At 55.7% G+C, this 14595-nt stretch overlaps 2 protein-coding genes across 2 annotated transcripts; both read right to left on the bottom strand.

The window, feature by feature from the left end:
* Window positions 1-1651: 1651 nt before the first annotated feature.
* LOC142823700 (olfactory receptor 1L1-like) lies at window positions 1652-2691 on the bottom strand. Its single transcript, XM_075914872.1, has one exon. The coding sequence runs from the start codon at window positions 2685-2687 to the stop codon at window positions 1749-1751; it is 939 nt and encodes a 312-aa protein (XP_075770987.1). The 5' UTR covers window positions 2688-2691; the 3' UTR covers window positions 1652-1748.
* Window positions 2692-11001: 8310 nt separating this feature from the next.
* On the bottom strand, window positions 11002-11940 carry LOC102459684 (olfactory receptor-like protein DTMT). Its single transcript, XM_075914900.1, has one exon. It carries the CDS (start codon window positions 11938-11940, stop codon window positions 11002-11004), a length of 939 nt encoding a protein of 312 aa, XP_075771015.1.
* Between the last annotated feature and the right edge of the window lie 2655 nt (window positions 11941-14595).

The following is a 14595-nucleotide window of genomic DNA, read 5'->3' on the forward strand; positions in this document are numbered from 1 at the left end:
AGGTCCAGGTTGGATATTAGAAAAAACTATTTCACTAGGGGGTGGTGAAGCACTGGAATGGGTTATCTAGGGAAGCGTTTAAGTCTCGGCTTGACAAAGCCCTGGCTGGGTTGATTTAGATGGGATTGGTCCTGCCTAAGGCAGGGGGCTGGACTTGCTGACCTTCTGAGATCTCCTCCAGTTCTATGATTCTGTGATAAGGGGATGGTTTGATGAGATAACATGATCTTGGTAACTAACTGACCATTCATTATCAGTGGGAAATAGGTCAATGGAGGGATGAGAGGAGTTACTGTAGAGAACTTTCTGGGTGTCTGGCTGGTGAGTCTTGCCCACATGCTCAGGGTTTAGCTGATCGCCATATTTGGGGTCGGGAAGGAATTTTCCTCCAGGGTAGATTGGCAGAGGCCCTGGAGGTTTTTCGCCTTCCTCTGTAGCATGGGGCACAGATCACAGCTGGAGGATTCTCTGCATCTTGGGGTCTTCAAAGTATTTGAAGGCTTCAATATCTGAGATCTAGGTGAGACGATGATTCTAGGAGTTGGTGGGTGAGATTCTGTGGCCTGCACTGTGCAGGGGGTCGGACTAGATGATCACAATGGTCCCTTCTGACCTTAAAGTCTATGAATTTATTCTCAGGCCATTGGGAGCATCTGCTGTGTCCCCCTGTATCGCCCGGGCCAGAGAATGGCCCCCAGAGATTTCCTAGCACAGATCTGTTAGCTAAACCCCTCTTCCCTCGATGTACAGCTGCAGCCCAAAACGCTACCAGGGTGCGGGGAGTCATTAGGAAAAGGGCTGATAATAAGACTGACACCATCCCATGGCATCTGCATGAATCTATGGCACACCCACGCCTGGAATACTTTGTGCAAATGTGTTGTCCCTCCTACAAACAGAGATATTGTAACTAGAGAAGGTGCAGAGAAGGAAAATAAAAATGGTTCGGGGCATGGAACAACTCCCCTAGAAGCACAGATTTATTAAGACTTTTCAGCTCAGAACAGCAGCATCTCGGGGGATATGGCAGAGGTCTTCTGAAGGGATGATTGGTGTAAAGAAAGTAAATAAGGGAATGCTATTTACTGCTTCTCATAACATTGAAATTATGATTGACCCAACAAAATGAATAGGCGGCACATTTAAAACAAACAGAAGGGAGTATTTCTTCACCCACCACACAGTGAACCTGTGGAACTCCCTGCCACAGGATGTTCTGAAGATCAAGACTCTAACAGGGTTCACAAACAAACTAGATATGTTCATGGAGGGCAGGTTCATCGGTGGCCAGGATGGGCAGGGATCGTGTCACTAGCCTCTGTCAGAAGCTCGGAACAGGCAACAGGGGATGGATCGCGTGATGATTCCCTGACCTGTTCGTTCCCTCTGGGCACCTGGCTTTGGCCGCTGTCAGGAGACAGGATCCTGGACTAGATGGACCATTGGTCTGACCCGGTCTTGCCACTTTTATGTTCAGATTGTTGAGTCTTTGGGCTGATGGGTACTAAGAACATTTATACAACGGGCCTTGGGGCTGAGGCCGTGTGGCCATGCCCTTGAGAACCTCTTTTTCCAAGGAAACACTTGGGCTGTGTGTACTTGTGTGCGTGTAGCTGGGTGTGACCCTACATGTGTGTTTGTTCCACCAGCTTCATGTATGAGGCAAAAAGCTCCCAGGTGTCCTGGGGAAGCTAAATAGGGAGGTGGAAAGTCCATGCCCAGTGCAGCGACGGAGCCGTGGGCCGGACTCACGTGAACCGAGCCAGGACCTTCCTCTTTGCCCTTGCCAGAGCCGCGGCCACGTCCTTGTTCCTCAGGCTGTAGATGAGGGGGTTCAGGGTGGGCACCACCGCAGTGTAGAAGAAGGTCACTGGCTGTTTCTGCCCCGGGATGTTGCTGGAGTCTGGGTGGAAGTAGAGCCAGGCCACGCTGCCGTACTTGAGAAACACCACGGTCAGGTGGGAGCCGCAGGTGGACAGGGCCTTGCGCAGGGCTTGGGCAGAGCGCAGGCGGGCCACGGCCACCCCGATGCGGGCGTAGGAGGCCAGGATGAAGGCAAAAGGGCCCAGCACCACCAAGACACCCTGGGTGGAGACCACCATCTCGTGGACGAAGGGCCGGGTGCAGGAGAGGCGCAGCAGCGATTGCTGGTGACAGAAGAAATGCTGCAGGCGGTTGCCGCAGTAACGCAGCTGGGCGGTCATGACGGCGTGCAGCAGGGAGTGTGGGATCACCACGGCCCAGGAGGCGGCCACCATCTTGAGGCACAGGGACCGGGTCACCACGGCAGCGTAGCGCAGTGGGTCGCAGACGGCCACGTAGCGGTCGTAGGCCATGGCAGCCAGCAGGTAGCCCTCCATGTTGACAACCAGCAAGTAGAAGAAGAGCTGGGCCAGGCAGCTACTGAAGGGGATGACCCAGTGCTGGCTCAGAGTTTGCACCAGGGCCTGGGGCAGGGTGATAGAGACCACGCCCATGTCCACCATAGAAAGCTGGCTGAGGAGGAAATACATGGGGCTGCAGAGCTGGGGGTCCGTCCACACCAGCCCCACAAGCATGGAGTTGCCGACCAGGTTCAGCAGATAGGTGACCAGGATCACAGCGATGATCAGCGGCTGCAGGTCCTGGCGTTCGGACAGGCCCAGGAGCACGAACTCGGAGACAGACGTCCAGTTGGCCTCGGCCATGGCGAGGGGCCACGGCAGCACCTGAGCGGGGAGGAGAAGGGAGTTGGCAGGAAGGGGATGCGCTGACACATTATGCTGGTCGCTCGTTGGGAGACAAGTCCTGTTTGGCCCTTTTTGGGGAACGGTTTAACAGCTCGATCTCGATCTCATCCCACGACAGAGATGCCAACCCAACCCTGGCTCAGTTCTGTTCCTGGTCACGGACCGTCGCTGTAAAAACAGGCAGCGTCCGTCTGCTCTGACCTTGTGTCGCTGGGACTCACAGACTCTGGGCTCCGTGTTCCTCTGTCTGCCCAACGGACACGCTGGCCCTGGCCAGGCAGCAGCCGCAGCGTTTATGAAGCCTGTTCTGAGGTTCCCCCCTTTCTCTTCTTCTCTCAATGTCAAACAGGCCCCGTTTCTCTCCCCTTCCCTGCTGGGGCAGCATTTCTAACCCTTTCCCCATTGGTTGCTCTGCCCGGACTCTCTGATTTGCCCACAGCTTGTCTAACGCGCGTGTCCCAAGTGGCCACAGAGCTCCGGACGAGAGCTCACTAGCGCCAAGTAGAGCAGGACACCCCCCCTCTTGTGTCTGCCTCATGATGCGCTGGTTCCCGTCCCAGCCTAACGGTAACTTCATCCAGACCGAACGGGGTGGTGGGGAGAGTTTTCCTTCCTGACCACTGCAGATGCCCAAGTAAATCCCAGAAGCAAGACACTGAATTCTAGTCACTGCTATAATACTGAGCTCCAAGTGTCGCAGGCACGCCAAGGGAAATGTAGGTTATTAATAGCAAGGCCCATGCAGGGAGGAAATGGAGTCCAAGGTGAGGCAGGAGAGAGGTTCTGAAATAACCATCCTCTTAGGAAACAGCCAAACCGGCATCGGGGAGGGGATTGGTGAAGTGGGGAGGGCTCAGAGCAGAACCCCGGCAATGCCTGCAGGACTGGAAAACCTGTCTGATCGGGAGAGATGCCAGGGGCTGTCGCTAGTTAGTGGAACGAGGAGAAGGCGAAAGGGCCACTCGGTCCCAGGCTTGAAGGACCAACTGGGGAACAAATTGCTCAGCGGCTCTTGGGTCTAGCAGAGAAGGGTCTGACCTGAGCCAGTGGCTGGAAGTGGCAGCTAGACACAGCGGCTGTGACAGCAGGACACAGGACGTTTGGAAAACCCACCTAAGAGGCCGGTGGGGCTCAGGTTGCTCAGTCCATCGAAGAGCCGGGGAAGAAGGGACTGGACACCGGTTTGGAAATTCACTCACAGCCCTTCATCCACATGTCGGTCCTGCCTGTAGCTCTGCCCCTCCCAATGCCACATGGGAAATGGGGCCTGAGCAGGGATTCAGAAGCTCGTTGGACTCCAGACAACTCTCCTGTGAAGATAGAACAGAGAGAGGAGTGCTGTATAATGTGTAAGAGGGAGCAGCGTGCCAAGAAAATGGGACAGAGAAAAGAACAGGACCAAGGGGGCAGCCTATGACATTAGAGTGGGCCATTCAAAAATGGACCGAAGACACTGTCATGCGTTCAGGAACCGGGGAACTCATTGCCACAGGATGGTGTCAAAGCTAAAACTTATCAAAATTAAACGAGGGACTGGACATTTCCAAAGCTACAAGGAATATCCAGACTTAGAATCACTCAAACTAACAGTTGTGGGAGGGATAGTAAACCTCACACTTCGGGATGTAGCAAAACCTCTCCCTGCTATGGGTCAGGAAGGAATTCCATGGAGGGGCAGAGCCCCACCTGCATCTGCAGGCTTTTACACCTATGGCACTTTCTCAGGTCAAGAACAGATTCTAAATCGGAGGGACTGGTCCATTCTGGCCATTTCTACACTAGATCCCCCCCGATCAATTCATTCAAACACTCACACGTCGTTCATGGGGAATCTTCTGGTTCCAACTGAGGGAATTTTGCCTCCTTTAACCCAACCTTTCCCTCAACAAATTTCCACCTGCACAAATCAGAAATTTCCACCCAGATGGGCTATTTGCCTCCCCTTACAACAGGCTCTGTACAAAGCGCTGGGGGAGTCGGCCCAGCCTGGCATCTTACACTGACAGGGGCGTGTTTCTGCTGCTCTGCGTCCCAGGCACCGACAGGCGAGTGCGACAGTCACATTCTAAACGGGTCCTTTTATAATTGTCTGGTAAAAACGAGAACGTCGGTCACCGCGTGTGAGACGCCCCCCGGACCGTCCGTGGGATTTCCTCAGCACCTCGCTGGGAAGGGAGATGAAACTTGGGGCAGGGGACAAGGAAGCAAAACAAACCAGGCTCTCAAAAGGGGAGCGGTCGTCTGGAACGGCGGGGAGCCAAACCTAGAGCTCTCCCCTCATTTCATCTTTAGCGCGGCTCTTTCCACAGATGCCCCGTCTTGGCTGAGAAACGTCAGGGGTGGCGAATTCACCGCGCCCGTTGGCAGATTGTGCCCGTCACTAATTAGATTCATGTCCACAAATTTATGACTTTGTTTCCAGGCTGACTTTACCTGGCTTCACTTCCGGCCATAACACGTCCCAACCTTCCTGCCCCCTTAGAAACGTTCCCTGTCAGTCCAGGCCCCAGTAACACAGAACCTTTCAGGGAATGAGAAGGGGCCCATGGAGATTTCGCCTGAGTTCAATACAGACGCCAGGGAGAACTGGTCTCCTCCGGAAATTGATGCTCCTGAGGTAGGTGACAAGGGAGACAGATGCTGGGAGTGCGGAGAGCCTCCTGCTCAGAATTTGGTCTGAGCGGGGACCCACCAGTGTGCGGGGTCTTTCTCCGGACACTGTCAATGCACCTGGCCAGACAGGCTGACATATGAGGCTGCAGATGGAAGGGCAGGGCTGGGTGACTGCCAGAGGTGATTGAGAGTGGGAAACATCTTTCTGTTCGGAGCCAGACACCAGAGGGACAGAAGAGCACTGAAGACGTGGGGATTTTCTCTGCTGTCCTGATCCCAAATCCGTCCCCGTCCCTGCCTCTACATACTCCCCACTCCAGCCGGCATTGCCATCCCAGCCTCTCCCCTACCGTGCCTCCGACACACCCTGACCCCCGGCCTCACCTCGGACAGGGACGCCCAGCACCCGCCTGCCCCTGGTATCTGCAGAGGAACGGCAGCTCCTGCGTGAAGATGAACCCCAGCAACCAGGCCCTGGGGGCGGCAGAGTCGGCCTTAATTAGCCCCTCAGGGACTGTGACTGAGAAAACATTCATTAGCGCTCAGCTGAGATGCCCCACAGCTGGGAGGCACGGGGTGTCTCTGAGGTCCATGGACTCCTGTCATTGTGTCTCCTCCTGGACCATGATAAGCAGCTGGTCACCAAGTCTGCTAAATCTCTCCCCCGTGCTGGCCAATCTCCACATGCTGGCAACTCACAGGCATTGCACTTCCTTGGCCCTGAAAGGGGCAGTGTGCCTCAGTTTACCAGTTTTCCCACCCCTAACACAGTCCAGGACCCTCAACAAGCGCCCCGATGGGTCATGAAGTAAGAACTGAGGGTTTCCCAAGCCGCAAGGGGGAACGGTCGCAGGCACAAGGAGGATCCCGGTGCGCCAGGCCGGCCTGCGCAATGGTCACTGCCCGAGCTAAGGACGCCAGGTTCCCTCTTCCCCGGCAGGGCAAACAGCCGGATCCAGGGTCTCGTGGCCCGGCCAGCGCATGCAGTCACTGGCCTGCGACGGGTTCCCATTGGCCGATCGGAAGGACTCTGCGCGGTGCAATGCCCCAGAGACTCATGTCCCCTCCCAGCTGTCCCTGGTCACCCATCGCGCCCGCCCTGGGGCGACCTGCCCGGCCGGCTCACCCTGCCCATGTGTCTTGACAAGCTGTGAGCTTCCCACCCGGAGCGGGACCCCTCGTCCTTCAGGGCCCCACGGCCTCCCCCTCCCGCGACGGACCTCTGGTCTCCAGCCCCTCGCTCCAGGCCGGGGGCTCTGCCCAGCGCCCCCACGCGGGACAGGCCGAGACATGGACACACTCAGTCGGGTTCATTAGTCACCCGGAGCCCAGCACGGGAAGCCCTCAGCCCCCCCGAGAGGAAGGAAGGTCCCGTAGGCCATTCTGTCAGCCCAGACGGGAACCATTTCTCTGGGGGGGGGGGGGGGGGAGAGACGAAATGTCCACGTTTGTAACGGCCACCGTGGAAAGTCCCTTTTGCACGGGATGGAAGGGGCCTGGTCAACGGCCATAACTGCCACGTTGGAAGGGCCCATTATTATCGATGGGGAAGGGTCTGTCCTAGTGTCCTAACGGCCACGTTGGAAAGTCCCATTTTCACTGGTGGGGAGGAGGTCTGACCAATAGCCCTAACTGCCACTTTGGAAGGTTCCATTTTCACTAGTGGGGAGGGGTCTGACCAACAGCCCTAACTGCCACTTTGGAAGGTCCCATTTTCACTAGTGGGGAAGGGTCGGACCAACAGCCCTAACTGCCTCTTTGGAAGGTCCCATTTTCACTTGTGGGGAGGGGTTTGACCAACAGCCCTAACTGCCACTTTGGAAGGTCCCATTTTCACTAGTGGGGAAGGGTCGGACCAACAGCCCTAACTGCCTCTTTGGAAGGTCCCATTTTCACTTGTGGGGAGGGGTTTGACCAACAGCCCTAACTGCCACTTTGGAAGGTCCCATTTTCACTAGTGGGGAAGGGTCGGACCAACAGCCCTAACTGCCTCTTTGGAAGGTCCCATTTTCACTGGTGGGAAACTGAGGCACAACCCCCGGGGCCATGACCGCCATCTCAGCAGCCGTGTTGCAGATGGGGCTGCATAAGGACCCCTCGTTAGAGAAGCTGAGGGCCCTGGCTGACCTGGGCAGAGGCAGGTCCCTGCGGGAGGACCACAGGGAGAGATTCCTGGGGGAGGATTCCTGTACCGGGAATGGACCGGACCGGGACAAACTGAATCCTGGGGGGTGAGGAGGCAGCTGGTGATGCCCCAGAGGTACCGCTGCAGGCTGCTGTACCTGTCCCAGGGTGCACCGAGTTGTCCGGCGCTGGCGCACCAGGGAGAGGCTGCTGCAGAACTTGTATTGGCCCGGGGTCCTTGACCCTGTTCACCAGTATTGCAGCTCTTGTGACTTCTGCCAGAGGGTGGGGAAAGCCCAGGAGAAGTATAAAGCGGCTTTGAGGCCCCTGCTCATCTTAGAGGAGCCCTTCCAGAAGGCGGCGATGGATCTGGAGGGCCCCTCAGCCAGGGGACCCACACGGGGAAGAAATACATCCTGCTGGTGGTGGATTTCACTGCTCACTAGCTGGAGGCCGCGGCTCTGCCCTCTATCGAGGCAGACACTGTGGCGGATGCACTGCTGGCCATTTTCACATCCTTACAGACCAGGGGTCCAACTTCCTGTCGTCCCTGCTCCGCTGTTTGTGGGAGAAGTGCGGGGTCCAGCACACCTGGGCCTCAGCGTATCGCCCCCGGCCCAACAGGCTGGTGGAGAGACTGAATGGGACGCTCAGATGAATGCTGAAACCCTTTATGGACCAGCACCCGCAGGACTGGCACAAGGACTCACCCGCCTGCTGTTTGCAGACAGGGAAGTGCCCCAGGAATTCACGGGGTTCTCCCCATTTGAGTTGCTGTGCCAGAGACGGAGGAGGGGCCCCCTAGACCTGATGAGGGATGAATGGGAGGGGAAGGCCTCTCCGGAGGGTGAGTCGGTGGTGGAGGATGTACTGATATCCCGGGAAAGGCTCGCTGAGCTCATGGGACCGGCTAGGGAAGAACTAAGTCCAGGCCCAGAGGAGGCGGAAAGCCTGGTCCGACCCTCGGCCCGTGCCCGCTCCTGCGCCACCAGGGATCAAGTGATGCTCCTCATCCCGCTGAGGGAGAACAAGCTGCAGGTGTCCTGGGACGTCCCCTCCCAGGTCGTCAGACAGGTCAACCAGGGAAACTGTGCGGTGGAGCTGTCTAACCGGGGCCACCGCCAGCGGGGGCACTGTCAGCATGATGAAGCCGTACGGGGACAGGGGGAGGTTGGTGCTGGCCCTGGGAGGAGAAGGGGGAGGATCCCCTGGTGGGTTTCCTCTCAGAGGCCGAGGCTGGTGCCACGCTGGGGACAATCCCCCTCTCAGACCAGCTTACCCCGGCTCAGCAGGCAGCGATCCGAGAGGTGCTGCGTTCCCACCAGCAGCTGTTCTCCTCCCGGCCTGGGCTCACAGACCTGAGCTTATCAGCCGAGGCCAGCTGATCATACTGCCTGCCCCCAAACTATTGATAGGCTTCAACAGCAATTGGGCAGAGCGAGGGGAGTGATGGCAGCAATGCATTCCCAATATAACCAAATTGATTGGTTGGGCGATCAAGATGAGCCTGTCCAGGCAAGTGCTCCCTTAGAGCCATCTTCATATGGAGGAGGGGACTGTGGACCCTATGACTACATGGCCCCCATTACAACCACGGTGGTGAAATATCCTGGGCAAGCACAACCAGTGGTTAAACACGAGAGCAAGATTCTCTCACCAGAGCAGGCTCGTGCCATAAGTAGAAGTTGGGGTCCTTGTAATAGAGAGAACATCTTGAATTGGTTGGCAAAGCTGAGTGTAACCCCAAACTTAGCTCCTGAGGATGCTGTTGTTATGCTGAAAGAATTTTTGCCATTAGAAGATTTCTCGGCATTGCCGTATGATACAGTGAATGATATGAATATTGTGAGATTGTATAAAAGTGTATATCATCTGTACTTTCCAAATGAGGATGTTTTAGGGAAGGTTTATTCAGATGTGCAGAAAGATAATGAAATACCAGATTTATATGTGATGCGTAAGAAGCTGCTGTATTGGATGGCTGGTCTTGGGGTACAGAGGGGTGGAATCATAGTGTACGACACTCTGGACTTTAAAAAAGTTATCTATCAAGGATTGCATCCTGCAACCAAGTTAGCTTTGGGCTCATTTGATGGTGTAAGGATCCCATTAATGGCATTGGAACAAAAGCTGAGAGAGATTTATGAGTTACTCCTTCCCCTGGCCAGGGGAGACGTTGCCGGGCCATGGCCTACGTGCCTGCCGTCAGGGACCACCCCCCACTGAGCAGCGCACACACACACACAGACACACACACGCACACCCCATCTCTGCAGAGCGGCATAGGCCACTAGGGGTCACCCGCAGCACATCGCAGCACCCAGTGACTGCCCAACCAGAGTGGACCCAGGGCCACAAGAGTGTACAGCCCCTCCACTGCGGCACAGGGGGGATATGATGAAGCTCTATACCATAATGAACGGTGCAGAGAAAATAAAAAAGAAAGTGCTATTTATTCCTCGTCACACAAGATCTAGGGGCCAGCTGTTGAAATGAATAGGCAGCAAGTTTAAGGTAAACACAAGGAAGTATTTTTTTCACACAACGCACAGTCAACCTGCGGAACTCCTTGACACAGGATATTACAAAGGTCAGGATTATAACAGGAATGGTGTCAATCGCCTCTGTTTGCACAAAGCTGGGAATGAGCAACTAATGGACATTGCCTCTGGGAATGCCTCTGTTGGAAGAGGATCCAAGGCCCACCCTATGTGGCTGCTCTTGGGTTCAAACACTTCACACCCACTGATGTATGTTTGAGGCCCATTGATACAATATACGTGACTACAACAGGCCTTCGGGCTGATCTGGTGTGGCCGTGCCTTGGAAAGCATTCCTGAGTGGTCTCTCCATTCACTTGGATGACATGGGCTTTGTGGTCATGTGTGCGTGTGTGCGTGTGTGACACGTAGTGGGGATAACTTGCTAGGGCTGTGGGCGACCTCTGCTGTCTGTAGCATGACCCAGCAGGACAGGGGATGAGTCATTATGCAAAGGGGGCTCCAAACCTGTCTGACCAGCTACCCCCCAGGGAGAGAAGCAAAGGAAGGTGGAATGCCGCCCTGGCTGGGGGGCAGGGCTGGAAGAGAGTGAGTTAGTTTTGGATCTGGGAGCATGGAGGAGACAGCCTAGGGAAGGAGCTGGGGAGTGGGCTGGGATTGTAGGGCCCAGCCACCCCCCATCTCAAAGAGGGGGCACTGAGGCCTGTTAGCCGCAGTTCCTGTAACCAGATGACAGATGTTGTGCTGTATCCTGGAGAAGCAATAAACTCCCGCAATTCTACTGGCTGGTGGAGTCTGTTCGTGCCATTTTGGGGGTGCAGGAGACGGGAAAACCCCAATGCGCCGTCACATTGTATGTGTGCACACGCAGTTGGGAGTGTTCCAGCTGCATTGCTCACGTGTTAGTTCCAGCAGCCTCATGTCTGAGGAGAAAAAAACCCAGGTGTCCTAATGGAGCTAAAGGAGACATTTCCCCTGAGACAGCTTGGGTGGAAAGTCCATGCCCAGTGCAGCGATGGAGCCGCAGGCTGGACTCATGCGCCCCGAGCCAGGACTTTCCTCCCTGTCCTCCTCAGGGCCGAGGCCACGTCCTTGTTCCTCAGGCTGTAGATGACGGGGTTTAGGGCAGGCACCACGACAGTGTAGAAGACGGCCACCTCCCAGTCATGCCCCAAGGCGTGGCTGGAAGCCGGGCGAAAGTAGAGCCAGGTCACGGTGCTGTACAAGAGCAACACCACGGCCAGGTGGGAGCCGCAGGTGGAGAGGGCCTTGCGCAGGGCTTGGGCAGAGCGCAGGCGGCCCACGGCCACCCCAATGCGGGCGTAGGAGGCCAGGATGAAGACGAAAGGAGGCACCACCACCAAGACGCCCAGGGTGGAGATCACCAGCTCGTAGGCTAAGGGCCGGGTGCAGGAGAGGCGCAGCAGGGGCGGCACGTCGCAGAAGAAATGCTGCACGAAGTTGCCGCAGTAACGCAACCGGGCGGTCATGACGGTGTGCAGCAGGGCGTGCGGGATCACCACAGCCCAGCAGGCAGCCACCATCTTGAGGCACAGGGACCGCGTCATCATGGCGGCGTAGCGCAGCGGGTCGCAGACGGCCACGTAGCGGTCGTAGGCCATGGCAGCCAGCAGGTAGATCTCCATGGTGTCCACTGCCAGGAAGAAGAAGAGCTGGGCCATGCAGCTGGCGAAGGGGACAGTCCGATGGTGGGTCTGGGCCTGTACCAGAGCCTGGGGCAGGGTGATGGAGGCGAGGCCCATGTCCACCATGGCCAGCTGGCTGAGGAAGAAATACATGGGACTGGCGAGCTGGGGGTCAGACCATATCAACACCAGCAGCATGGAGTTGCCAGCTAAGTTCAGCACATAGGTGGCCAGCAACCCCCCAAAGATCAGCAGCTGCAGGTCCTGGCGTTCGGACAGGCCCAGGAGCACGAACTCGGAGACGGACGTCCAGTTGGCCTCGGCCATGGCGAGGGGCGGCGGCAGCACCTGAGCGGGGAGGAGCAGGGAACTGGCAGCGGAGGCCATGTCTACACTGCAGGCTTCTTGCACAAGAACATTTGGCAGAAGAGATCTCCCGCAAAAAGTTCTTGTGTGTAAGTGGGGTCTAGTCACTGTTATTGTAGGGTATGTCTACACTGCCACCCTAGGGTGGCTAATGTAGGCATTCGAAGATGCAAATGAAATATCCCAGGCTTTATTTTCATGTTCCCGGGCGCTGCCATTTTTAAATGCCCCGTAGTTCGAACTACCTGCCCGCAGCTACACGTGACACGGGCTAGATAGTTTGAATTAAAGCTCCTAATTCGAAGTACTGTTAAAGCTCCTTGCAGGAGGAATCATGGTAGTTCGAATTAGGAGCTTTAATGGGGACTACCTAGTCCGTGCCGCGTGTAGCCACGGGCAGGTAGTTCGAACTACGGGGCATTTAAAAATGGCGGCACCCAGAAACATGCAAATAAAGCCCAGGATAGTTAAATCACGGGCTTCATTTGCAAGTTCGAATGCCTCCATTAGCCACCCTAGTTCGCACTAGGGTGGCAGCGTAGACATACCCATACTGAGCTCCAGACGTGGCAGGCACACCATGGAAAATGCAGGTTGTTCTGTTCTCGGCATGGCCCATTTGGGAATACAAGTTCACCCATGGAGTCCAAGGCGAGATGAGAGGGACACAGTGAAATAGCCACCCCCTTGGGAAACAGCCGATCCGGCATTGGGGAGGGGATTGGTAAAGTGGAGAGAGCTCAGAGCAGAACCTGCCTGATTGGGAGAGATGCCAGGGACTCTCGCTAGTTAGTGGAACAAGGAGAAGGCGAAAGGGCCACTCGGACTCAGTCTAGAAGGACCGACTGGGGAAAAAATTGCTCAGCGGCCGTTGGGTCTAGCAGAGAAGGGTCCGACCCGAGCCACTGGCTGGAAGAGGCTGCTAGAGACAGTGGCTGTGACAGCAGGGATGCAGGACGTCTGGAAAACCTACCTTGGGGGCTAGTGGGGCTCAGTTTGCTCAGTTCATCCAGGAGCCGGGTTAGAGGGGACTTGTCATCAATTTGGAGACTTGCTCGCAGCCTTTGGTCCACATCTGAACCCTGCCTGTAGCTTTGCCCCTCCCAATGCCACCCAGGAAATGGGGCCTGGGCATGGGTTCAGCAACAGGTCGGACTCCGGAAAGCTCTCCTGTGGGGATAGGGAAGAGAGGAGTGGGGTATAATGTGTAAGAGGGAGCAGGATGCCATGAAAATGGGAGAGAGAAAAGAGCTCAGGGGATTCTGTCCGCTCTGTCATCTGGCGCAGCAACAAGGGGGCAGCCCATGAAATTACAGTGGGACATTGAAAAAGGGACCAGAGACATAGTCATGCTCTCAGGGACTGGGGAACTCATTGCCACAGGACGGTGTCCAGGTTAAAACGCATTGAGATTAAATGAGGGACTGAACATTTCCAAACTCCGAGGAATATCCAGAGTTAGAATCACTCAGCTTAACTAACAGTTGTGGGAGGCACATTAAACCTCATGCTTCAGGGTGTTGTGAAACCGCTCGCTACTAGTGGTCAGGAATGATTTTCGGTGGGTGGGGGCAAATCCCCACCTCCTTCCGCAGGTTCTTCTGCCTTGTGCTATTTGCTAAGCGGAGAGATGGATCCTGAACGGGAGGGGTTTTGCATAGACTCCGCTGGGCCATTTCTACACCAGCCTCTGACCCCTTTTAACTGACACAGGAACACTCACACGTCGTTCATGAGAAATCTTCCGTGTCCAACCGGGGGCCATGATTTTGCCTCTTCCAACCCAACCTTTCCCTCAACAAACTTCCACTCCCTCCAGCCAGCCCCTTTCTCACACTGCAGGGAGGCAGGTTCAGGATAGACCTTAGGAGACACTTTGCAACCATCAGGCTAGAGAGATGCTGGGACAAACGGCCGAGGGAGTTTGGGGGAAACTCACCCATCGGAGGCTTTAAGAACAGGTAAGACAGACTAACACGGCTACCCCTCTGATACTTAAGTCAAGCGTGGATGCATATACATGCAAATATATGTAAATCGCTTCTTGCACACTGCCAGGCATGAATACAAAGTTGAAGGCAAGACTTCCCAACACGCAGGCCGCATTTAAGTCGGTTCTGCTGATATTAATAAAATGCAACATTTACCTGATTTCCAGCCATATGACAGCACTTTGAATGAGCAATGACAGTCCAGGAATTTAGCGACTAAAACTCATAGAAACAGAAGGCCATAATACTGGCTATATTTTTGTTTTGGCTCCCTCCCACGTGTTGACTAGCCCTGGTCTAGATAGTAGCTGGCCCTGCCTTGGGGAGCAGGATAGCCTGAGGGCCAGGCCGACCATCTCTGATTCTACTCGCGAGGTGACAGCAGGAAACATCTTAGAAGAGCAACATGCTAAGCGGCTCCCAGAGACCACGCCAGGGCCCTGCTCGGGTCTGTCCCTCAAAACGATCAAGCTCCGAACAGGCCACGGCCACAAATCTGTCAGCAGCGGGTGGATTCAACAGGCTTCACCTCACCCCTTGCATCCAGGCTGATTTTGTCTGGTTCCACCTGCAGCCACATCACGGCCCATCCCGCCTGCCCCCTGGGAAAGCGTCCATGTCAGCC

Source organism: Pelodiscus sinensis, unplaced genomic scaffold (genome assembly GCF_049634645.1).
Source record: "Pelodiscus sinensis isolate JC-2024 unplaced genomic scaffold, ASM4963464v1 ctg59, whole genome shotgun sequence".
NCBI classification, from domain to species: Eukaryota; Metazoa; Chordata; order Testudines; family Trionychidae; genus Pelodiscus; species Pelodiscus sinensis.